Here is a 27,387-nt window from a genome sequence, read left to right as displayed (position 1 = left end):
GAAGAGAGTCCAATATAATCGGCCATAAACTAGCCATTTGTATCAGGTTTGATACCGACGGTACTGAAGTTATCATACCTTCCATAACACACAAACCCATGCACACAGATTAACTATTGTCGCCCCTTTGAGGAATAACATTTTTAAAGTTGAGCACTGTCTGGGAAATTGAAAAGGTCGGTCAGCTGACCTTATGTGTGAGATCATAACTTCCCGTTACTTTGAGATCTTCTATATTAAACGTTAAGTTTCATTAATGTAACAGTGGCCCTGGGGTATGTTCTTTCTAACAGAGTCTAGGGTGGCTTCGTGGCTAGCTTCCCAATCCTTCGATCAACGGTGATCGTTATTTACTCCACTGATGATTGCGTAAGCATGAAACATTAGTGCCTTTAGGTCTACTCATAATTATTCATAATTTATAATTATATATTTATAATTTATATATATATATATATATATATATTCAAGTCTTTTGTATTTCTGTCCTTTTTATTAAATACCCTTCCTCTTTTAATCTAATTTGTGGCAATTTGTAATGATATCTGTTTGTTTCTGATCAGTTGCATGGTAATACAATGGATAGTATTTCCCATCACCACACCGAAAATGTGTAGGACATGTATGGAAAAAATAGCTACTCAGCTATGAGTAGAATGTTTTAAAAAAATATATTAATAATAAAATAAAAAATAATCATGATTAATGGATTGATTCTGTTTTTTTTTCTTTTTGATTTGGTAATTGGAATGTTACTCACCAGTCAATATATATATATATATATATATATATATATATATATATATATATATATATATATATATATATATATATATATATATATATATATATATATATATATATAATATTAAATGTCCACGTATGCTTCTAGGATAGTGATTTAAAGGTTATGAGTTTTTTTTTGAAGCATGAAAACGATGTTACGTTTTGTATTTAATATTTGATTTTTTATATTTGAAGCTGTACTCCGCTCTTGGTCACAAAATGTATCTAAAATCGATTGAAATATAAAAAATAAAATATTAAATTAAGAAAGTAACATCGTTTTCATACTTCGAAATATCTCATAACCTTTAAATAACTATATATATATATATATATATATATATATATATATATATATATATATATATATATATATAATGTTAAAAATCCACGTATGCTTCTAGGATAGTGATTTAAATGTCATGAGGGGTTTTTTGAAGCATGAAAACGATGTTACTTTTTGTATTTAATATTTATTTTTTATATTTCAAGCGGCACTCAGCTCTTTGTCACAGAAAAGTATCTAAAATCGATAGAAATATAAAAAAATAAAATATTAAATTAAAAAAGTAACAGCGTTTTCATACTTCAAATTATCTCATAACCTTTAAATAACTATATATATATATATATATATATATATATATATATATATATATATATATATATATATATATATAATGTTAAAAATCCACGTATGCTTCTAGGATAGTGATTTAAATGTCATGAGGGGTTTTTTGAAGCATGAAAACGATGTTACTTTTTGTATTTAATATTTATTTTTTATATTTCAAGCGGCACTCAGCTCTTTGTCACAGAAAAGTATCTAAAATCGATAGAAATATAAAAAAATAAAATATTAAATTAAAAAAGTAACAGCGTTTTCATACTTCAAAATATCTCATAACCTTTAAATAACTATATATATATATATATATATATATATATATATATATATATATATATATAATGTTAAAAATCCACGTATGCTTCTAGGATAGTGATTTAAATGTCATGAGGGGTTTTTTGAAGCATGAAAACGATGTTACTTTTTGTATTTAATATTTATTTTTTATATTTCAAGCGGCACTCAGCTCTTTGTCACAGAAAAGTATCTAAAATCGATAGAAATATAAAAAAATAAAATATTAAATTAAAAAAGTAACAGCGTTTTCATACTTCAAAATATCTCATAACCTTTAAATAACTATATATATATATATATATATATATATATATATATAATGTTAAAAATCCACGTATGCTTCTAGGATAGTGATTTAAATGTCATGAGGGGTTTTTTGAAGCATGAAAACGATGTTACTTTTTGTATTTAATATTTATTTTTTATATTTCAAGCGGCACTCAGCTCTTTGTCACAGAAAAGTATCTAAAATCGATAGAAATATAAAAAAATAAAATATTAAATTAAAAAAGTAACAGCGTTTTCATACTTCAAAATATCTCATAACCTTTAAATAACTATATATATATATATATATATATATATATATATATATATATATATATATAATGTTAAAAATCCACGTATGCTTCTAGGATAGTGATTTAAATGTCATGAGGGGTTTTTTTGAAGCATGAAAACGATGTTACTTTTTGTATTTAATATTTTATTTTTTATATTTCAAGCGGCACTCCGCTCTTGGTCACAGAAAAGTATCTAAAATCGATAGAAATATAAAAAAATATTAAATTAAAAAAGTAACAGCGTTTTCATACATCAAAATATCTCATAACCTTTAAATCACTATATATATATATATATATATATATATATATATATATATATATATATATATATATATATATATATATATATATAAATATATATGAGAAATAAAAAACACGTGCACAAGGCTCTGCAAATCCTTCGTGTGAAGTTTCATTTTTTTTGCCAAATGACATGAAACAAATCTGAGCATCAAAATGACAGGAATACCAAAGAAAATGGGTGTTAGCAAATGGTTCATGAAAAAAACGTAACAAGCAGAAAATGTATAAGTAACGATAAGTATTAGGAGATTAGCTTCAAAGGAAACAAGAAACTCGGGAGAACTGGAAAAAAGGAGAAGCGCGTATGTACATTTAGATATGAAAAAAACAACCAGAACAAAACACCGAACACCAATTGTTTTGGAGGAGGGGTTTGACCAGCCAGCAAAATAATAAGGAAGGGTTCTTGATGTGGGGTTGCAAAAGCAGATGGAAAGAAAATCAATGTCAATTATCTCCCTTTTTGTCTCCCCTTATAGATAAATTCATCGAGTTATCTTTTTACGTATATATATATATATATATATATATATATATATATATATATATATATATATATATATATATTTATATACACAATTTTATGTATGTACATAACATTTTATGTATTTATTTTGAATTAATACTTTCATAGTCTTCATTTAATAAATGAGTTTTGAGAATATATATGGCAATTAAGCTACACAAAATATTCCACGTTTCATCCTAGTGAGGATTTGTCAGGCTATCATATGAAATCAGTATTACCACGTGTTTTTTTTTTACATATTTACGTAGTGCTCGTGTTCCCATTTGTGTTTATCAAGCAGAGGTTCACCTGACCTATAGTTTACTTCTTCCTTTTATTCATTTTTAAAGAGGATAAAGCCATTTTTTGTTTTTGTTGGCAGGTGACCTAGCTTTAATCTGAAAGTGTTCAAATGTGTCCGCTTGTGTTTTAGTTTGTAATATTTTATTTGTTTTTTTGAATAATAATAATAATAATAATAATAATAATAATAATAATAATCATTATTATGATTATCATTTTTATTATTGTTGTTATTTTTTATAATTATGTTTTTATAAATGTGTTTTCATCCGAAGATAAAGGTTTACTTTGTGTATACATACGTTTGGTGTTTCATTTCTGCAGTTTAATAAATTTCCAGGTTCTTTAAAATTTAGGATAGTTAATTTCTTATTCACACACAGTATACAACAGTCGTCTAAGTTTCTACATATTTTTGCTTGCCGTACTATTTTCAACTCACCGTCAGCGAGCATATACTTTTCTTGAACTCCCATTAGTGGTTCGCTAATGCTGTTTTTATTCGGCGTTTTTGTTTTTGAATTTACATCAGGCGTCGTAATATTAGCTTTTCATATCTAAGAAGGCTATTCTTTTGTAATATTTTTTGTTATTTAGGTTTTCTTTGGCAAATATTGTAGCCTGGTAAACGATGCTTTTAGTTAGGCATTTATTTTGTAGTGGACAGTGTGTCTGAGTTTTGCAGTTGGCTGCGATAAATGGGCGTGAGAATGACAAACTCCCAAAACACCATAGCGTTTTAATAGTAAATGCAATTTATTTTGATGACCAAAAGAAATAAAAACAATAGTTTTACATATATTATTTATAAAATACAATCAAATCTATAACAGCTGAATATGGTATTTTGAAAGCTAAACGTTTTGATTTGATGGAATATTATCTATGATAACAATGTATTTTAATTTATAATTCAGATTTACTTTTTAACAGAAGTTAGATTTTGAATAAAAACTGTTATATAAATACATGAAAAATGCTAAAAGATGTAAAACCGAAAATTGTTTAAATATTCATCGACGTATCGTCATTATAGTTCGAAGACTTTTTCAAGATGACGTACATTTTTTTTTCACCACTTATTAAGGCTACTCGGGGATTAGAGTTAATGAATGTATGTTAGTAGTTTAGTAATCATTAATGGTGTAAATTGAATAGAATTTGATTTTTTATGGAGGCGTTCAACAAGAACTTGTTTGCATTGGATTTGAAGGCTACCATGTTGCATTGAATCGGGAAGAAGACCAGCGGAACAGTGTTTCACAGGTAGTCACTTCTAGGAAAGAAGCTTTGTTTTGTAATCTGCGTTAAAATAAAGACACAGATAGAGAGTAGGGAAAAATCTTTTATAGCGGATGTAGCTACTCGAGTGTTTTTTGCGAAAGTTTGGAAAGGATGGACTATAGATTGGAGTTCAGTCGAGCACTTGCTATAAAAATATCTAAAGAGCAGAGACAGGTTCGCAACGTCTCTTCAGTGGGAAAGAGGTTGCAGGGAAGAGAAAAGGACATTACCTACTATGTTTTGAAGCCGTGTTTAAACTCTATCAAGGCTGGATAGGGCGACAGTACTCCATTTTAGGACGTACCTGGCCCTTATACAAATAGAGGATTGCATCGCAAGTGAGATATCTGCTAGAGCAGTAAAATAATTTAACCTTTTGGCCATCAATCTTGGCAACAGGTTTGATGCATGCGTTCCATTTCAAATCAGGAGTGAAGGCCAGTCCCAAAAGCTTGTCATGACATGGTGCGTTCCTAAACAAGAATTATTCATTTCGATTGGTGCGTAATGGGGGTCAGAGCGTTTATGATGAAAGGAGAGAAGCTTGGTTTTTGATGCATTAAAATTAACCAACCACCCTTTTCCCCATTGTACCACTTTCCCAAGATGAAAACAGAGGAAATCAGAAAGATCTTGGTCATTGCTGGCCTTTGAAATGTTGCCATAGATTTTGGTGTCGTCTGCATAAATGTCTAAGAATAATCTAAGAATGTGATTTGGGAGATGATTAATGAAGATCGGGAAGATTTAAAAAAGACAACAAAAACATGAAAGTTAAAATTTGAAATATGTAATGCGTTTATGAGGCGAAAAGAATGTTATTTATAAATATAGATTTTATGTACAAATGTGATGTAAAATAGTTAAATTTAAATTTAGTTCGTTTAAAGTAAAATTCAGGATAGACATTTTTGCGCGACATTTTCGACAGAACTTCTTCCATAATATCAACGTTAAAAACAAAGTCAAAAACATCCATTTCCCTTCTTAGAAACATCAAATATTTAAAATTTTAACATTAACGCCTTTTACAGAAATAAGAGTAAAAACATTCGTTCTACACCATAGAGGCATCATGTTTTAACTTTTATATTTTGCATGAGATCAGTCATCTTGAAAAATTCTTTGAATAACATCGACGAAACATCGATGAATATATAAACAATTATATTTTTTTTACTTTTTTATTGTCAGTTTCGTTGGATTATTCTGTTGTATACATTCTTAGTTTTATTAGATATACTGGGTATTTTCGTTATTTCTCCGAGCTTTCGACTAGCTTTATGTCATCTTTTACACGTTTAAGATATGCAATATTTCTCGTATTCAAACACATGCTGCAAAGAACAACGCTACTCTATTTAAAAAAGTTCCCTTTTTAGCCTTTAGTGAAAATAAATAGCGTTGTAAGGGTGGGTTTTCAAGTAAAGCAAGGGTTGCCAAATCACCATATGCATCATCTATATGGCATGTAACAGTTTAAGAACTTAACAGTGAGAGGATCCTACAAAATACCATCAATGACATGCACCAGAGGAAGCCCCGAGTATGCATCGGCCGAAAGGTAGTTATATCGTGCAAAGCTGGTGATTAGATTCTAAATAGGTCATAAGATTTCTTTAGAAAAATTTCGCTTCGAAGAATATTGCAGAATAATACCGAAAACATTTTAGGGGACGAGAAACGTTAAAAATGTATTAAATCATTTATGGGAATATATATTAGATATGAATAACATTTTAAAAGCTTGAATTCAGAGTGGGTGGTGCTGAGAACGAAAAAAAAGGCTGTGTTAAGTCACGTGATTTTTAGACGTGACATCGAGTCAGAGTTCAGAGGAGAATAAAGATAATGTATTAAAAAAAAATGAACTTGCATGTTTTCCATTTTTTTCTATTTCTCCAAGACTCTGGAAGGAAATCAGGTGGAATTTAGTTATTAAAAATCGTCGTTAGAATTCAAAGTGAAGTTTAGATCAGATTTTAAAAGGTGGAGTTAATAGGGGGTTATAGGACTTCAGGCAGAGGATAAATGTTAAAGCAAAGTTTTATAGTTAAAGTGAATAACTTTAATAGACAATAACGTTAAAGAAAAATAATGAATAGTTTGTAAACCAAAGCTTAAGAGAATAAAATAAGAAATGAATCGTCGAAAATTAGACATAAAGATTTATTATAATCAAAATTCAGACTTGATAGACTTGTGGTCTAATTTAACAGTCTCGAAGTCCTACTTAACAGTTCTGAAGTCAAATATAACAGCTTTATGATCATATTTAACAGTCTCCAAGTCCTACTTACCAATTTCGAAGTCAAATATAGCAGTTCTTACAATCCAGTTTAACAGTTTCGAAGTCTTACTTTACAGTTTCTCATAGTTTAATTTGACATAATCGAAGTTCTATTTATCAGTTCTGAAGTTTATTATAGAAGTTATTATCCATTTTAACAGTTCTGAAGTCCTACTTAGAAGTTCTGAAGTTAAATTAAACAGTTTTTATGGCCCAATTTAATAGTCTCGATATTATACTTAGCAGTTCTGAAAACAAATATAGCAGTCTTTATTGTCCAATTTAACTCTGTAAGTTTAATCTAGCAGTTTCGAAGCGGTTTTTTATCCACTATAATAATTATATTGCAATTACAGTAGTTATTATCAGTTTCGATGTCAACCTAAATAGTTTTGCTGTTTTAATAGTTGGTACAGATGTCAAGCTGAACTTGCAAAAAAAAGGAGAGATTTTGACATTCCAAAGTTTCTAAAACATTTGAAGTCAAACTTGAAACTTCTGATGTCAAGTAAGTCAAACAGTTCTTAAGACGAATCTAAATGTTCTGCATTTAACGGCTACTTTAGCATTTCTATTAATTAGCTTTGCACTTCTAACGTCATTATGCTTATGTGGTTAAGCTTAACACCTTTGACGTTTAGCTTTAAATAGTGGCGTTTAACCTTACATTTTTAACGTTTAGGTTAATTCTTATGACGTTTAGTTTTCATACATTTGACGTTTAGCTTTACATTTCTGACGTTTAGTGTTTTACTTCCGGTGTTTAGCTTTACACTTACGACATTTATCTCTAAACTTCTGATATTTAGGTCTACATCATGGCGTTTAGCTTTATATTCTGGCGTTTAGCTTTACACTTTAACCGATTAGTTTAGCATTTTTCACGTTTACTTTTATACTTCTGGTGTTTAGCTTTACACTTTTGACGTTTATCTTTAAACATTTGACGTTTAGCTCGAAACGTCTTACGTTAGCTTGATAGCTCTGGAATCTAATATTTCTTCTGATCTCTACATAAATAATCCAGGTATGTAAACTATGTAGTTATGCCATGCATTCTCAATAAATCTAATACCTAAATATTTATGACATCTAATAATTCAGATATCTCCATGAAGTTCAGAAGAACAATTATGGTATTACTAAAATACAGAGTGGTCGCCAGAAAAGGGAGAAAATTTGTCAAACGGCAATTTATATTTATAAAGAATTGTAAAGTTTTTTATTATGATTTTTAACCTTTTGAAATTACTGCCATATATTATGTACAATATAATAATCGATAGAGTATTGGCCCAATGAATATAAATTCGAAATCTGCATGAATAAAACTTATTTTACGATCGGGCTTCGCTGGAGGTTTTTACCATATATTGAGTATAATGTAGTAATCGATAAGGAATAGACTCTTTAATAATAATAATAATAATAATAATAATAATAATAATAATAATAATAATAATAGTAATAGTAATAGTAATAATAATAATATTAATAAGAGTAATAGTAATATTAATAATAATAATAATGATAATAATAATAATAATGATAATAATAATATTAATAATAATAATAGTAATAGTAATAATAGTAATAATAATAATATTAATAATAATAGTAATAATAATATTAATAATAATAATAATAATAATAATTCCTGATAATCTTATGAAACCGCTGAACTCCTTGGAAATCAGATGCATCACCATACTCCAGAAGTCAATTTTGCTTGGCTCAGCTAATATCCTACACCAGGTGCTTACCATCGAATTTGACTATCCTCACTAAGTTTAGTGTAAGAGCGCGCTCTTGAAGAAAACCTCGGTGTAAAACATCACAGCAATGTGAAGTTAATGGATTCTTCTTCTTCTTCTTCTTCTTCTTCTTCTTCTTCTTCTTCTTCTTCTTCTTCTTCTTCTTCTTCTTCTTACTACTACTACTACTGCTACTACTACTACTACTACTACTACTACTAATAATAATAATAATAATAATAATAATAATAACAATAATAATAATAATAATAATAATAATAATAATAATAATAAAAAAGAAATCTACATATATTAAAATATTATATTTCCGTCTGCCTAGTTAATAATTACAAACCCGGTAATGTACATGATACAACTGGGCATATAAAAAAATGTTGAAGCTCGATTTAAGAATTAATGCTAATAATTAATAAAGAATTAATAATAAGTACGATTTAATTTGTAGTATAGGAGGGGTTTCCTTATCTACAGCCAGAACTCCCTGTTAAATACAGGTGACAAATAAGGTATTCCAAAAGTGTTGGGCACATTTTGACATTGAATACCTCGAGAAATTTTAAGGATAAGGATCTGAAAATAAAGAAATTAATAGCCTTACAAAAGTCTTAATCCATTTCAAATGGCTTCACTTCCATCTTACTACCATTTATAGTTAAGCAGGTACGAAGACTTGACATATGTTCAAGAAGTTTGGAACACCCTGTATATATATATATATATATATATATATATATATATATATATATATATATATATATATATATATTAATGTAACTTGTTCTAACATATTAATTGTTGTAACATATTAATGTAACTTGTTCTACTTCCGCATTGAGCACTCTTGTATTAACCTCGTTATATTTAATTGGTTACTCTACTTTAAAAAAAATAGCAACCTCAAATTATATATATATATATATATATATAAATAGCAACCTCATATTATATTATATATATATATATATATATATATAAATAGCAACCTCAAATTATATATATATATATATATATATATAATTTGAGGTTGCTATTTTTTAAAAGTAGGGTAACCAATTAAATATAACGAGGTTAATACAAGAGTGCTCAATGTTACATTTTCAATTTGTCTTTATATGAGCAGTAATTTGTTGCTACACAGTCATGAGCATGTTTCGGTCTTCTAGTATTTAGTAACTAGAGACCTCTTTAGGCAACAAACGCTTATTTACGAAAGCAGAATTCAAAATGTGTAGCAACAAATTACTGCTTATGTAAAGACAAATTGAATATATATATACATATATATATATATATATATATATATATATATATATATATATATACTAAAAATGTCGTCCGTGCAAAATAGAATAATCCAGATGCAATAATCCTTAAACAATAACTTATACAACTCCAAATTTCCTGCTTTTCTAGTGACCACGCTGTAGTTCAGATTTTCTATTTGAATCGATCAGATGTCTTCGTAAAGTTGAGATGTAAACTTAAATAGTTCAAACGTCTACTTAATTAGATCAGGTGTTTGCTTAAGTAGATCAAACCTCGACTTTAACAGTTCAAATGTCTACTTAAATAGATCAGACGTCTACTTAAATATATATTGGACGTCTACTTAGATAGTTATGATGTCTACTTAAAGGTATGTCTACTTAAATAGTTCAAATGTATGTTTTAACAGCTGAAATGTTTGAAAAATAGTTATCTTGTGTAATTTGTTATGATACGTAGTAAAATGCTTTTAGCACTGAACACGCCAATTTTGAACCGCTGTAGGCTTTAATAAGTCATGATTTCTAACTTCAAATATAAACGATAAAATATAGTTTACATAATATGGAACAGAAGTCACTAAGCATGAAACGAAATACGAAACTATGTGGGACCACTTGTTTTATAATGAAACAATGAAAAAAATTATAAACTTTTGTTTGTTTTTTTACCTTTCTATAAACATTTTTTAATATTGAAAATGTTTTCATAAATGTTAATAAATAAACTTCCATACATTATTTATGACAAAATTCCATTTATTCATTTTAAGAAACTTTTTTTTACAAATGTTTAAAATAAGCTTTTTGTATTAACACAAGCAGTGTTCAAAACTTTCATACATTATTGATGACAAATTTATGTGATAAGTAATTTGTGAAAGGCATAAATATATTATTTATGACAAAATTCTGTGATAATGAACTCGTGAAAGGCATAAATATATTATTTTCTAAACGACACAATTTATAGAAATGTATATAATACAAAAATCTCATTAGTTTATTCCGTGATAACACAAATATTAAAACAAAGAAACAACTAATTATAGAAAGGAAAAATGAAAGTTTTTTTTAATTTCATGATAGCAGAAGAAGTGTTAAAACAAGAATAATATTTTGAAATAAAATATTTCCATACGGTTTCGTATTTTGTTTCATCTTTAGTGACTTCCATTTCTTTCCATATTTAAGTAAACAATCAACTTCCGGCGTCTTAATTTTGAGTGCTGAATTTTTTAACTTAATAATTCCGATGCCACATGAACTATTTCAGTTCACCAAAAGAGCAAATAGGAAAGTTCCATTGAAAAATCGTAAAAAAAACCCCTGACAGCTAAACGATCAGAGACAGCTCTCGTCTTTGTGTCTTTCGTAGGTGAATATAGCAAGAAGGACAACACCAAAATAATAGAAAAAAGTAGAAAGAGAGGTGAGAAAAAGGTGACACATTTATATGTAAGAAACGTGTTAGTATTCAATTGAATTGGGTAGAAGGCGGATAACACTTCGACGACAAACGCTGGCGTATTGGGGTGTTTTCCAAATGACATACCATGAGGGACTGGAAAATGGAATGATCCACTGTGGCCGGGACTTCTATGCCCGATCATTTGACCTTAAATGAAAGAAAAAATAAATGAACATATACTACACTGGACTCATTCGATTCGGTTCTCTTTATTTCCGGTAAAGTCCATGTTTTTTTAAACCAATCACTTTCGTGTTTCTCATTAGCTAGCTTAAATTATATTGTTTTTTGCTTATTGTAGAAACCTTCACTCTCTCTCTTTCTCTTTTTCTGTCTCTCTGTCTCTCTCTCTCTCTCTCTCTCTGTATATATGTATATATATATACATATATAAGCAAAAAGGTCAATATATATATATATATATATATATATATATATATATATAAGTAAAATGTCAAGATATTATAAAATTAAATTTACAATATTTTATTCAAACAAAGAAATACGAAATAAAGTTGAAAGATTCCTTATTCCATGGAGTTTCAAAGAATGGCTCTTTTCCTCAGAGGAAAAAAGTTAGCGAAAGCTAAGTACAGATAACTATGTATTTATGCTGGTTTGCTTATTCCATGGAGTTTCAAAGGTTTGCTCAATTTTTGAAAACATTCGAGAAAGAAAATTAAAAGAAAAGTATAAGTGTATATATAAAATGAAAGGGAATAATCAGCAAAGTCTAATAGATATTAGTTGCATATGTCCAGGGACATCCAAAAGTTCACAATTAGTGAGTCCAAAAAATGTTTCGTAAGATATCCTTTAGAATCTCTTTAAAATATACAGGGTTAGAAAAGGAATGAAAAGTTCGTATGAAAAAAAAAATCCTGTAGTGAAATGTGGGAATAGAATCCAGTCCATGGAAATAATAGTTCTTGTGCAGAAAGGCATATGAAGTTTTTACAAAAATATAGGGTTCAAATAGAAAAGAGTTAAAAAGTAGAGAACTAATGTTTGTAAATAATAAACAGACTATGTATATATATATATTGTCTAGTATTAGGACTAGTAATCGGCAAAATACCAAAATATATCCTTTATTTGTTTCAACCCTTAGTTTCTTCTCTATGTCCCTTAAAAAGATTTAATCTTTCATATATTTTCTTTGTATGTGCTGAATAGCAAAATTATTTCAAACCAGATTTTATATTTTCCTGACGACTTTTCCTCTGAGGAGATGAGCCTACATCGAAAATCCATGGGTTAAGGAAATTACTTTGAATTGTATTCTTTGTCCGAATATTATTGTTTTTGTTTTGAAAAATTATATTTTGCTGAATGAAATTTAAATATAAAAACTATATATATATATATATATATATATATATATATATATATATATATATATATATATATATATATATATATATGTATATATGTATATAGGTAGAGATGCCAATTATTTACAATGGCTCTAGATAAACGAGGTTTGCTGTGATTATTTAAAGGGGAGCCAGATATTATAGCTCAGGCAGCAGCTACCATGAAAATAACAATAAAAACCTTTTATTAAAGACTTACGAGGTGCCTTTAGTGAGTCACCAGAGTTTTTTGTACAAAAATTTAAAATTTTCACACACTCTTTAAAATCCAGTACGTTATTGTTCTGCATCTTATGAAATGACTTACCAATTTTTATGATTTCATGGGCCAGAAAAACCGCCACAGGAGGAATTGGAATACACTAAAGCCTCATTGTCACAACCAGTGAATTTTCAAATGGAATGTGGATGTAAGGACACTTTAGAAGAACGATATGCAATAAAATTCTGTTTTAAACTTGGAAATAAGGCTACAGAACTCTATAGAAGTTTTCAGACTGCTTTTGGGCCATCTTGCACCAGTTTTTTTTATTAGCATAAGAGATTTAAGAAAGGTAAGAATCTGTGAAGGATGATGAGAGATATGGGAGGATTAAGGAAGTCAGAACACCAGAGTTGATTGGCCAAATAAAGAATTTCTTATATAAGGACCATCCTGTGTCTATAAAGACAATAAGTGTACCGTTTGATTTCAATTATTCGCAAGGAACTGAAAATGCGGAAGATTTTCGCGCGTTTAGTCCCAAGAGTGCTCAGAGAAGATAAGAAAGAAAGATGCTGTCATGACCAAGGTGATGGGCATTAAGACAGTTCCTCACCCTCCCTATGGTCCAGACCCTGCTCCCTGTGACTTTTGGTTATTCCCTAAGCTCAAGGAAAACCTTAGAGGCTGTCGTTATGAGACACTTGAGGAAATGAAAGAGGCTGTGATGAGGGCCATTGAGACGTTCACACAAGAGGCTTTCCATGAGGCCTTTCAGAAGTTATTGGAACTGTAAAAGTGCATTGCAACCGGAGGAGATTACTTCGAAGCGAACTAGAGTTTCATGTGTGTACTATCAATAAAAGTGACCATACGAAAAAAAGTCTGGAAAGTTATATAAGGCAAGTCGTAAATATTTTAATATTCGTTATCTTTGTTTAAAATATCTGAAATATTACAGTTGATTATAGGAAAACAAAAAATCACATACTTAACCAAACAAAAAACTGTTTTTTTAACAAAAATTTATTCAAAAATTTCTATTTTAATTTTAATTAACTAGAGTTATTTCCCTTTGTACAATTGTCTTATTTTTTACCGATGGATAAGTGTTTATAAAGGCCATGAAACCACACGATCGAGGATAATGGTTAAAAGATTGCCGAATGGACGTTGAATAGCAATCGAGAAGATTCGAAAGCAGTGTGTGGAATAGACAAAGGATTACACGGCTCGAAAGTATTTGTTTACATTATATTGAAGAAGACAGCACTGTAGTCGGATGGGAAGCAAACCTATAGCATTTTCTTCCACAAATGGGATGTTTTTTGGAAAGAAACCTTGGTCATGGAAGTTCTGTTTCATTTTTGATAAAGAGATAGGGACAAACAGGACGAAGGAAATTGCTTTGTTGCAATTGTAACTAGACGAGATCTTGCTGTGAATGTCTTACAGGGAGGCAGGGATTGGAGCCTAGTCGAGCAGTGTGTTAAGTTGATTCTATATGCGATCAAGCAAAGAATGGATGCTCATAGCGAGCAACACCTTTCTCCAGATATGACAGCAGAATTTGGGACTTTTATAAGAAGAGGATTACGAAAGAAGTCTGATATTTTCTGGAGCATGGAATGGTCCAATTTTCTAGCAAACTTAGCAACAGATTTGATTCAAGTCTTTTATTTCTGGTCCGTTCTAAAAGGTTATAAAATGAAGGGGAATTCCTCGAGGAGAGAGACATTTATTTTGATTGGAGAAAAGTAATTACCCAAGCGTTGGTAATGAAAAGAGAGACGTTTAGTTTTAGACTCCTTAAAAGTAACATGCCACTACTTCCTTCAAATCGCAACAGCGAGACAGTCTTATATTCTATCTAAAATCATATGTAAATTGAAATTCGAAATTCGAAAAATTCAAAAGAAGGTATAAACAAGACGAGAAATAACAAATACAAAAAAATAAAATTAAGACAAATAAAAATAAAAAATAAAAAACACAAGAACAAAATAGAGAATGATTCGTTAAAAGATGCCTTCTTTTGCTGAAAGATAATTTTCGTTTTTATTAAAAATTCCGCTTTCGAAAATAAGCGTTGTTATCTGAAGAGGTATCCAGTTACTAAATACTAGAAGAACGAAACATGCTCATGACTGTGTAGCAACAAATTACTTCTTATGTAAAGACAAATTTAAAATACACACACACACACATATATATATATGTGTATATAAGTTTAATGGTTATATTTAAATTCTGAAAAAAAAACAACATATCGACACATATATTCGAATTAAGAATTTATTGTTTGACAAAAGGAATACATAGAAGGGGTTATGTTGATTTCCTTAATCGATGGATTTTCAATAAAAGCTCATATCATCAGAGGAAATGAAATGCGGTTAGCAAAATGTTCAGCTGTGAATAGATACTTATTTTGATTTTCAGCACAAATATTGAAAATAGTTTTTTAAGTGGTGAATGAGCCTTTATTGAAAATCCATGGATTAAGGAAATCAACACAACCCCTTCCATATATTCCTTTTGTCAAAAAATAAATTCTTAATTCGAATATATGTGTCTATATGTTGTTTTTTTCAGAATTTAAATATAACCACTAAACTTATATATTGCTCTATGCTTAAATATTGAGCTTCTCCTTTTTGGCTAGGATCGCCCTGAAAGTATTACTTCAAGTAATATTTATCAGGATTTTTCATTTGATTTCTAATGAGTATCTTACCTTGATTATATATATATATATATATATATATATATATATATATATATATATATATATATATATATATATATATTAGTGATAAGGCGGCTTCACTATTTTTCCCGATTCCGAAACAAATACTGATTCCGATTCTACATAGATTAAAAACATATTCAACAATAAATTTCTTATTTATTCTCGATCACCGTAAAACACATTTTAAATGTGCAGATATTTTCTCAAACATAAAAATACACATGTATGGGATGATATATTGATTTTAGTTTAGTCTTAATTTAAATTCAAATAAGAATCGTTTTGGACATCGGAAAACAGGCACAACATTTCCGATTCTGATACCGATTCAGATAACCCCCCAAATCTCGATTTATCGGATACTCGATTCCGATTAATTGTTCCAACATTAATATATATATATATATATATATATATATATATATATATATATATATGTATATATATATATATATATATAACATTATATATATATATATATATACATAACATTATATATATATATATATATATATATAAATACTGTTGAGCACATTTCAGTCACTTTTTTTATTAGCATTATATATATATATATTACATACAAAGATATATATATATATATATGTATATATATGCATTTGCATATATATATATATATATATATATATATATATATACATGCTGTTGAGCACATTTCAATCACTTTATTATTAGCAGTTGATGACACGTCTAGAATTTGCTGTAAATTTCTGCCCCTCAAGTGTTCTAAAGGTAACAGGTTATGTTCATTGAATAGTGTTCTATTTAATGACAGTTTTTTTTTTAAATAAAGGAAAAAGAGGATAACAGCGTTGTACTTACCTGATGGAGATGATGGCGGAGACAAGGAACAGTCTTCTTTCCTTCGGTCACAGATTCCAGAATATGCAGAAGAAATAAAATAGATGTCACACTGAAAAACAACAAGAATATCATAAGAAACCGGTTGAAAGCACACGAAGATTAGCATATTCCACATCATCAATACGATTAGCATGTTCCACATTATCAATACGATTAGCATATTCCACATCATCAATACGATTAGCATGTTCCACATTATCAATACGATTAGCATGTTCCACATTATCAATACGATTAGCATGTTCCACATTATCAATACGATTAGCATATTCCACATTATCAATACGATTAGCATGTTCCACATTATCAATACGATTAGCATGTTCCACATTATCAATACGATTAGCATGTTCCACATTATCAATACGATTAGCATGTTCATCATTATCAATACGATTAGCATGTTCCACATTATCAATACGATTAGCATGTTCCACATTATCAATACGATTAGCATATTCCACATTATCAATACGATTAGCATATTCCACATTATCAATACGATTAACATATTCCACATCATCAATACGATTAGCATGTTCCACATTATCAATACGATTAGCATGTTCCACATTATCAATACGATTAGCATGTTCCACATTATCAATACGATTAGCATATTCCACATTATCAATACGATTAGCATATTCCACATTATCAATACGATTAGCATGTTCCACATCATCAATACAATTAGCATGTTCCACATTATCAATACGATTAGCATGTTCCACATTATCAATACGATTAGCATGTTCCACATTATCAATACGATTAGCATGTTCCACATCATCAATACGATTAGCATGTTCCACATTATCAATACGATTAGCATGTTCAACATTATCAATACGATTAGCATGTTCCACATCATCAATACGATTAGCATGTTCCACATTATTAATACGATTAGCATGTTCCACATTATCAATACGATTAGCATGTTCCACATTATCAATACGATTTGCATGTTCCACATTATCAATACGATTAGCATGTTCCACATTATCAATACGATTATCATGTTCCACATTATCAATACGATTAACATGTTCCACATTATCAATACGATTAGCATGTTCCACATTATCAATACGATTAGCATGTTCCACATTATCAATACGATTAGCATGTTCCATATTATCAATACGATTAACATGTTCCACATCATCAATAGGATTAGCATGTTCCACATTATCAATACGATTAGCATGTTCCACATTATCAATACGATTAGCATATTCCACATTATCAATACGATTAGCATGTTTCACATTATCAATACGATTAGCATGTTCCACATTATCAATACGATTAGCATGTTCCACATTATCAATACGATTAGCATGTTCCACATTACCAATACGATTAGCATGTTCCACATTATCAATACGATTAGCATATTCCACATTATCAATACGATTAGCATATTCCACATTATCAATACGATTAGCATGTTCCACATTATCAATACGATTAGCATATTCCACATTATCAATACGATTAGCATGTTCCACATTATCAATACGATTAGCATGTTCCACATTATCAATACGATTAGCATGTTCCACATTATCAATACGATTATCATGTTCCACATTATCAATACGATTAGCATGTTCCACATTATCAATACGATTAGCATGTTCCACATTATCAATACGATTAGCATGTTCCACATTATCAATACGATTAGCATGTTCCACATTATCAATACGATTAGCATGTTCCACATTATCAATACGATTAACATGTTCCACATCATCAATACGATTAGCATGTTCCACATTATCAATACGATTAGCATGTTCCACATTATCAATACGATTAGCATGTTCCACATTATCAATACGATTAGCATGTTCCACATTATCAATACGATTAGCATATTCCACATTATCAATACGATTAGCATGTTCCACATTATCAATACGATTAGCATGTTCCACATTATCAATACGATTAGCATGTTCCACATTATCAATACGATTAGCATGTTCCATATTATCAATAAGATTAACATGTTCCACATCATCAATACGATTAGCATGTTCCACATTATCAATACGATTAGCATGTTCCACATTATCAATACGATTAGCATGTTCCACATTATCAATACGATTAGCATATTCCACATTATCAATACGATTAGCATGTTCCACATTATCAATACGATTAGCATGTTCCACATTATCAATACGATTAGCATGTTCCACATTATCAATACGATTAGCATGTTCCACATTATCAATACGATTAGCATGTTCCACATTATCAATACGATTAACATGTTCCACATTATCAATACGATTAACATGTTCCACATTATCAATACGATTAGCATGTTCCACATTATCAATACGATTAGCATGTTCCACATTATCAATACGATTAGCATGTTCCACATTATCAATACGATTAGCATGTTCCACATTATCAATACGATTAGCATGTTCCACATTATCAATACGATTAGCATATTCCACATTATCAATACGATTAGCATGTTCCACATTATCAATACGATTAGTATGTTCCACATTATCAATACGATTAACATGTTCCACATTATCAATACGATTAGCATGTTCCACATTATCAATACGATTAGCATGTTCCACATTATCAATACGATTAGTATGTTCCACATTATCAATACGATTAGCATGTTCCACATTATCAATACGATTAACATGTTCCACATTATCAATACGATTAGCATATTCCACATTATCAATACGATTAACATGTTCCACATTATCAATACGATTAGCATGTTCCACATTATCAATACGATTAACATGTTCCACATTATCAATACGATTAGCATGTTCCACATTATCAATACGATTAGCATGTTCCACATTATCAATACGATTAGCATGTTCCACATTATCAATATGATTAGTATGTTCCACATTATCAATACGATTAGCATGTTCCACATTATCAATACGATTAGCATGTTCCACATTATCAATACGATTAGCATATTCCACATTATCAATACGATTAGCATGTTCCACATTATCAATACGATTAGCATGTTCCACATTATCAATACGATTAGCATATTCCACATTATCAATTTCTCAGAAGTGCACGACTGTGTAACTCTCTTCGTTTTGCCTGTTTCCCACCTTACTACAACTTGGATGTCTTCAAGTCCAACATATACAAATTCTGATGAACCGCCCCCCCCTTAAGTAAGACACTTTATCAAATCTCCAGTACTAAGGATTACCATGATACTATCCCATTGATTACTGTACACGCAATAACACTTATCCCGAGTGGCTTTAGGGCCTTGATAAATGGTGACCTCCATGTAAAAAAAAGGAAAAATAGACTAATTCGCAATATATATATATATATATATACGTATATATATATATATACGTATATATATATATTCATATATATATATATATATATATATATATAATTATTTTTTTACTATAATAATTAAAATTGCGAATTAGTCCATCGGGCAAATAGTTTTTTCGATGGGATGATATCCAAAAATTGAAAATAATTGAATTTTAACAAGGGTCGTTGATAGTGCTCAATCATAAGAGAGCAAGTTATATTTTAAAAAATACAGTCATATCTTGCTACGATGTGTAGACCGTTTCAATCATATATATATATATATATATATATATATATATATATATATATATATATATAGTGCTGAGACTAAAAGAATATTTCAATTAAAAGTAAAATATGATTAGGTAAAATTATAGAAGAATAAAAGGCCAAATGATGTCTAATTTGTTTAAACAGTTACAATAAATTTAGTTTAAATTTGCAGTTTTTGAAAATTACTTTGTATGTTTGTGAATTCCTCATAGGTTCCAAAAAGGTTTGGTCAGTTTTTTCAAATTTCATACAACGGTAATTTATATATTTGGCGGTGTTCTTAGATATGTCTTGTACAGAATTTCATCCGATACTAGTAGTGAATTTTCCAGGGCATTCATCGTCAAGCCGAGCTGACGTAATAATGTAAACAAACACAGACGGAATTTGATGAATGACATCATTATTATTTTTTAAATTGTTTTCCGAATTAGTTCACCGGGGAAATTATTCCTCGTAATATATAATACTTAATAGAAGATTGATTTTATAATAATTTATACGCATTCTGCGTGAATTAAAATATAATTTTTTATGCGTATTGTACGACCGGGCAACGCTGGGCCGCCAGCTAGTATATGCATTCATATTAAAACAATCGAGAAATTCCCCCTCTCCTTCTAAGAATTGGCAAATAAATAGGGGTCAGCCATTCAACCGTGAAACCAATAAAGTCCTGATTGTCCACAAAATGAGCCTTGCGTTGTCGTCATAAACTTTTTGTTCTAGGTAAGTCGACACGGCCAAAAATACGACAAAATTATAAAAATGTTCGTTTCTGCTTTTATTTTATAAATTCTCCAAAGGGGCAGAGGTGCAGTAAATATGAATATTGCAATAAGCAGACATCATCCTGCAACCCGCCGATATGTAACAACACGAAAAAGCTCATCTGTGAATATAAAGTCACGAGAATCCGTATTAATTCCCACAAGGTTGAAAATGAGATAGTGTGTCTCGTTTGCGACAGAGGAAAATTCATGATTAATCTTGTGCCGGCGAGGAAAGCAGCGTCTTTCCCCATTTTCAAAAAGTAGCCAAGCAGTCAAGGTGAAAATTGCCAATTTGCGTTTCGCACGGCAATCGCAAGAGAAAGAAATCTTTGGAGTAAGAGAGAAAGACACGGTTTTTAGAGGTGTGCTTGCAGCCGCCATCAATGCTAGAGCAAAGAAGAAAAACAAAATAGAAATAAAAAGAAAATGAACATATCAACGAATAAATAGTTGACATTTTGGAAGCCATTTTGTTTTCGTATGCCATCACCTGAGGGAAAGTATATCGAAATTTAAACAACGTCAGAATGTTTTCAAGCCACCGAACAAACGACTCTGACTCTCTGTCTCTGTCTCTGTCTGTCTGTCTGTCTGTCTGTCTGTCTGTCTGTCTGTCTGTCTCTCTCTCTCTCTCTCTCTCTCTCTCTATATATATATATATAGTCATCCACATACAGTACTGTTTCGCTGTTTCACAGCTTATCATTACGGCTAGACAAGCAACTAGCTCAAGCCAGGATCGAAATTATTATTATTATTATTATTATTATTATTATTATTATTATTATTATTATTATTATTATTATTATTTATAATGTTATTATTATTATTAATATTATTATTATTAATGTTATTAATATTATTATTATTACTATTATTATTATTATTATTAATGTTATTATTATTATTATTATTATTATTATTATTAATGTTATTATTATTATAGATTCTTTTTAAAATTAAGAAAAATGTGCAAGTAAACGTTCCTTTATTATTTATATTAAAAAATATTCAGAAAAAAAATAATGTGTTGTCTGTTGAATTTTCACTGAAAAAAAAATAACAAATTTTAAATCATTTTTTTTTTTAGCTTTAAAAGGTTAAAAAAATACTAATAAATCGTTTTAAATCTTTCAGTAGTTTTATTCTATTTCTTTAATCATTTAATTTTTAATGCGTTTAAAAATTTTTAACTATAAAAAAGAAATTCAACTATGATGGAATTTCCACGGGTTCTACTAGTTTTGTCATAATTTAAAACTTCGTTAATTTTTATTAAAAGATGAAAACAGCAAAGACACCAAAGTAAATGACGAACCTTGGAAGCCACCAGTCTCAGGTCTGGCATTGACATGGTATGTACTAGATTGCCGTTAATGATAAGACGGATTTCAATTGATTCAGGGGTGAAAGCCATTACATATGGGAAGGCACAGACTAAAAAAGAAACAAAATAAAAAAAACCATTAAAACGCATTCAATTCGGAAAGCAACAAAGTTAAGGTGAAACAAACAATGCATAAAACATGGTCGTCTTCAAGTCCAATGTAAACAAATTGTTGCTGAACCATCATTTTTTTAGATTTTCTCATAACTCAACTATATTGACCACCAAATTTAGTTCTGAGCAATTTTCCGTTATCCCTTTCCATCTTTGTGTCTTTCTATTATTTCATATATCATTAGTCAATTCCTTTGTTTTATCCATTAAAAAAAACTCATGAAAGAGGGAACCTGTGCAGTGTCTGAGCGTTGTTATGAACTGATCAGTAAGGAGTTGAAATCCTTGTGTGTCTTCTGATTAGTTGAAATATTGTAGCAAGATTAAATGACTGCTTAAGAATAAAAGGTTTTATTGCTTGAAATATTGTAGCAAGATTAAATGACTGCTTAAGAATAAAAGGTTTTATTGCTTGAAATATTGTAGCAAGATTAAATGACTGCTTAAGAATAAAAGGTTTGATTGCTTGAAATATTGTAGCTACAAAGTTGAGGCGATAAAAAAGATGCATTAAATTAGATTTTCTTAGTTGCCGGCGCCCTAATTTGTATGCTAGATAGTGTCCAAGTATATAAAATAGTTGATTGAAAATAACAGAAAATGAAAGGTAAATTGGGGTCGATTTCTGTACTACTTGGAATTACTAAATTGTGGTGTATATTTGAGCCCTACGCCATGGTTAGAAATTAGTTCAACTCATGTTAATTTCAAGAGAGTGTCATTAAGAGCACGTCAGCACACCCTGGTGACGAACTGAAATATACCCAGTGCGCTAGCGTTTTAGGCGACAAGGCTCAGGGTCAGCTCCCCGCACAAAACAAGCAAGAGGCAGGTATCAGATTATTAAATGGAAATTGCGTCACGTGGTCGACAGTTGATTTTAAGCAATTTTGCGTCGGGAAGCCAAGAGACAACACGTGGCAACAATGTAGAAACCTAAAAGAAATTTAATCGAGCTCTATCCGTTTGCTGACCGAGTTTTATTTAGTAAAGAAAAATAGATAAGAAGTAGCATGTCTTTCATGAAGAGTTAAGATCACCAAAGTTAAGCAACGTTCAGTCGGTTCAGTACTAAAATGGGTGACCATTTTGGAATTCCAGGTGATGTATGCTCTCTCCACTTATCGCTGTATTATTTCCAGTCGTCCTGGACTTCTCTTTGCCACTTTACTCTAGCAGTGGCAATTCAGGAGAGGTGTGGGTGGGGGATTGCACAACCCTTGCCTCACAATTACACGCGCGGCTACTTTTACAAGGGGCTTCCATTGTCTTTTGAGACTGAATGGGGACATCGATAAAATCTCGATGCTTCTATACAAGAATGGATTTTTCTCTCCAATAAAATCTTTGAATCGTTTTTGAATTTCCATGCGTGAGTTATCCGTCTTGAGTTGACGAAGATCAAAAGCAATTGGAAGATCCAAGTACACACACACACACACACACACACACACACACACACACACACACACACACGCACGCACACACACACGCACACACACACACACACGCGCGCACATACGCACACACATACGCACACACGCACGCGCACACACACATACACACACAAGTACACACACACGCACACATACACACACATACACACAGACAGAGGAAGCGACGAGTAAGATCGAAGACCAAATCGTATGTAGAAAAAACTTGATTACTCATCGGCAATAACCCACACGCGTGTGAAAAGACTGTCTTCCATGTGTTATCACTAATTTACTGTTATTTTCACATGTAAGCTTCAATCTATAGTCCCAACCTCTGTAGAACCATTCAAACACTGTCAACAATTTCTTGTGCTTATACCTAAACGCAAATTCCATAAACAAAGTTTCGTTCCTAAGACTGCCCGCCCGTTTAACTCTACACCAGGGGACTGCTTTCTATCTGACTACAACAATGTCGTCTTTAAGTCGAATGTAAACAAGTTTTTTGAGCCACCCTCTTAAATATTTAGATTCTACCCAATTTCATCATTACTACGTTGTTATTTTCTGAGTACTTTACACTCATTCAGCCTTATTCCCGAGTAACTTTTAGGCTTTGATGAATCGAAACCAAAACCAAAACTTATGAAGAATTCTTGGTAAAATTATTTATTACAAGAAATGGAAGTACATAACAATTAAACGACAGTTACTCAGATGTAAGCGTGACACACAAAATAAATATTACACACGTTATCCTATTAATATATATATATATATATATATATATATATATATATATATATATATATATATATATATAAATAAAATAAGATGCAAATGGAAATTCAATTAACTTTCTTGAAGTTATATATTTGGATTTTACCGTCACTGGATTATTTATCTTCCACCAGACTATCCATTCACGTGTAATCACCTTTTTCTTCACCATATTCCCTCTGCTTAACTTATTTTGTTATCAAGGAAGATCTTTGACTTACTTGTTGTTTCATCAAATACTTTTGCATGCAAAATCCGATCCAGCATTTTGCTAATTCCTACCCTCTGATGAGAAGGAAAGTATTTCTTCGAAACTCCGCGGATTAAGGACTATCCACTTATCTAGTGTTTCCATTTCAGATTAAATATGTTTTTAACTCATTTCAAAGTGTTTTTTTAACATGTTTATTAACTACTAGCTCGTATATATATATATATATATATATATATATATATATATATATGTATATATATTCTGTAAAAGTCTGAGGACGCTACAGACGGCCAAAAAAACGGCCGTGTAGCCGAAACAATAATGTAAGTTAACAGAAAGATACGGTAATAAAAAATAAAACGTATATATATATATATATATATATATATATATATATATATATATATATATATGCATATATATATATATGCATATATATGTATATATATGTATACATATATACATATGTATATGTACATACATATATAAATATATATACATACATAAATACATATACATACATACATACATACATACATACACACACACGCACACACACAAACGCACACACATATATATATAGTGTCACGGGTAAGGAAGATATTTTTTCATAGCATAAATAGTTCAGCCAAATTTATCTGGAGCACAAAACTAAATGAAATGTTCGGAACATTTTTTGATTGTGATTAAGGGAGGTGGTGTTTGATCAACACTACTGGAGAGTGATGATTTAATATATTGTTTTGTTTTTAAATCACCGAGAAATTTTCACGGTAGACAACTGAGGATATCTTGTGAGTTCAAGAAAGCAGGTTGATGCAGTGATTGCAGGCGATTAAATGACTTTCTAACTAAATAGATTTTCAACGAATGATAACAATAAAAAAAATTAAATAAGTTTTTTTATATAGTTTTAAAGGTTAAAAACTTCCAAGACTTTACGCACACACACACACACACACACACACACACACACACACACACACACACACACACACATATATATATATATATATATAGAGAGAGAGAGAGTGAGAGAGTCTTGGAAATTGTTAACCTTTAAAACTATACAATATATATATATGTATATATATATATATATATATATAAATTATCATTCGTTAGAAAACTATTTAGTCAGTAAGTCATTCAATCACCTGTAATCATTGCATTAACTTGCTCTCTCGAATTTATATATATATATATATATATATATGTGTGTGTGTGTGTGTGTGTGTGTGTGTGTGTGTGTGTGTAAGGGCACTTCTCATTCTATACACTCAACGAATTTTTAATCTATAAACTTAAAATTTCGTATATAGAATATTCAAACACGTGGAAACTTTTCAATCGGGTTTCACCCGAGGAAAGTATTGCTAAAGTGTCAAAATTTAAAAAACTGTTTGCTAACTGTTTCACGAATGAGCATGCGTAAATCATTCATATTAGAGAATCCGGATGTTAAGAATAAGTAGGTTTAAAAACACGGATAAAAGATCCTGTTAAGCTGGCCTAATGGTTACCGTACTTGACTAACTGACTTTAGGCTTTGGTTTCGATCTCAGCTTGCGTATTTTTTTATTTTACTTACAAGAATTTAACTGTTTAGAAAATATAATACTCGCAAATTTCTCAGTTTCTGTATGAATTAAAACATAATATTTATCCATATTTATTCGACTGGGCAACGCCGAGCCGCCTGCGCATATATATATATATATATATATATATATATATATATATATATATATATATATATAAGAATAAGTAGTTAATAAAACACGTTAGAACACTTTGAAAAAGAGGTAAAAACATTTAATTAAAAAAAAAAGGAAGAAAATTATATATATATATATATATATATATATATATGTGTGTATATATCATTTATTTGTTTTTATTACACGGTGATAATCTTTATTAAAGTTTCTTGTTATTATCGTGTTACAGAACAATGGCCAATGACACGAAATGGCTTCAACAGAAAATTGCCAGTCAGCGATCTATTAAAAGAACGTCAGAAAATACATTCATTACTTACCAACAGATTGGGGTTCTGAGTTCCACTGAAAATAGATGTCCTGAGAGATTTCTTCTCGTAATTTCTGGAAATGGCTGATATCTGAAATATCAAAACAGAAATGCTAGAAATATCTGATATCTGATATATACAACCACAAAAATATTTTAAATATCTGATATTTGAAATATAAAGAATAAAATATCTGATATTTCAAACATCTACAAAAATTCAGAAAATACCTGGTATTTGAAATATCTTTATATTAAACAAAAATAGATATTTGAAATGCTACTAAACTTTCTGGGCATAGTTGATATGTGAAAC

At 29.9% G+C, this 27,387-nt stretch overlaps 1 protein-coding gene across 7 annotated transcripts in view; it reads right to left on the bottom strand.

Annotated features, from left to right (window-relative positions):
• The window catches only part of LOC145247988 (GTPase-activating Rap/Ran-GAP domain-like protein 3), a 513,715-nt gene that overhangs the window by 50,198 nt on the left and 436,130 nt on the right, over nt 1–27,387 (bottom strand). For 3 of the 7 annotated variants that reach the window (XR_013863317.1, XM_080109653.1, XM_080109650.1), the window contains exons 24-28: nt 27,082–27,162; nt 22,428–22,546; nt 16,647–16,737; nt 11,561–11,623; nt 6,552–6,584 (exon numbers count right to left, since the gene is read on the bottom strand). Coding sequence is in view for 6 of the 7 variants with exons in the window: in XM_080109653.1 (XP_079965779.1) it covers nt 6,552–6,584; nt 11,561–11,623; nt 16,647–16,737; nt 22,428–22,546; nt 27,082–27,162 (387 nt within the window). In the remaining variant the exon portion in view is untranslated. The remainder of the gene's footprint in view (nt 1–6,551; nt 6,585–11,560; nt 11,624–16,646; nt 16,738–22,427; nt 22,547–27,081; nt 27,163–27,387) is intronic. The other 4 variants (XM_080109654.1, XM_080109651.1, XM_080109655.1 and 1 more) reach the window with 2 other exon arrangements.

Source organism: Euprymna scolopes, chromosome 26 (genome assembly GCF_053919585.1).
Source record: "Euprymna scolopes isolate OS-2025 chromosome 26, ASM5391958v1, whole genome shotgun sequence".
Lineage (NCBI taxonomy): Eukaryota > Metazoa > Mollusca > Cephalopoda > Sepiida > Sepiolidae > Euprymna > Euprymna scolopes.
The sequence above is the reverse complement of the archived record's forward strand: the minus strand, read 5'-3'. Positions and strand labels throughout refer to the sequence as shown.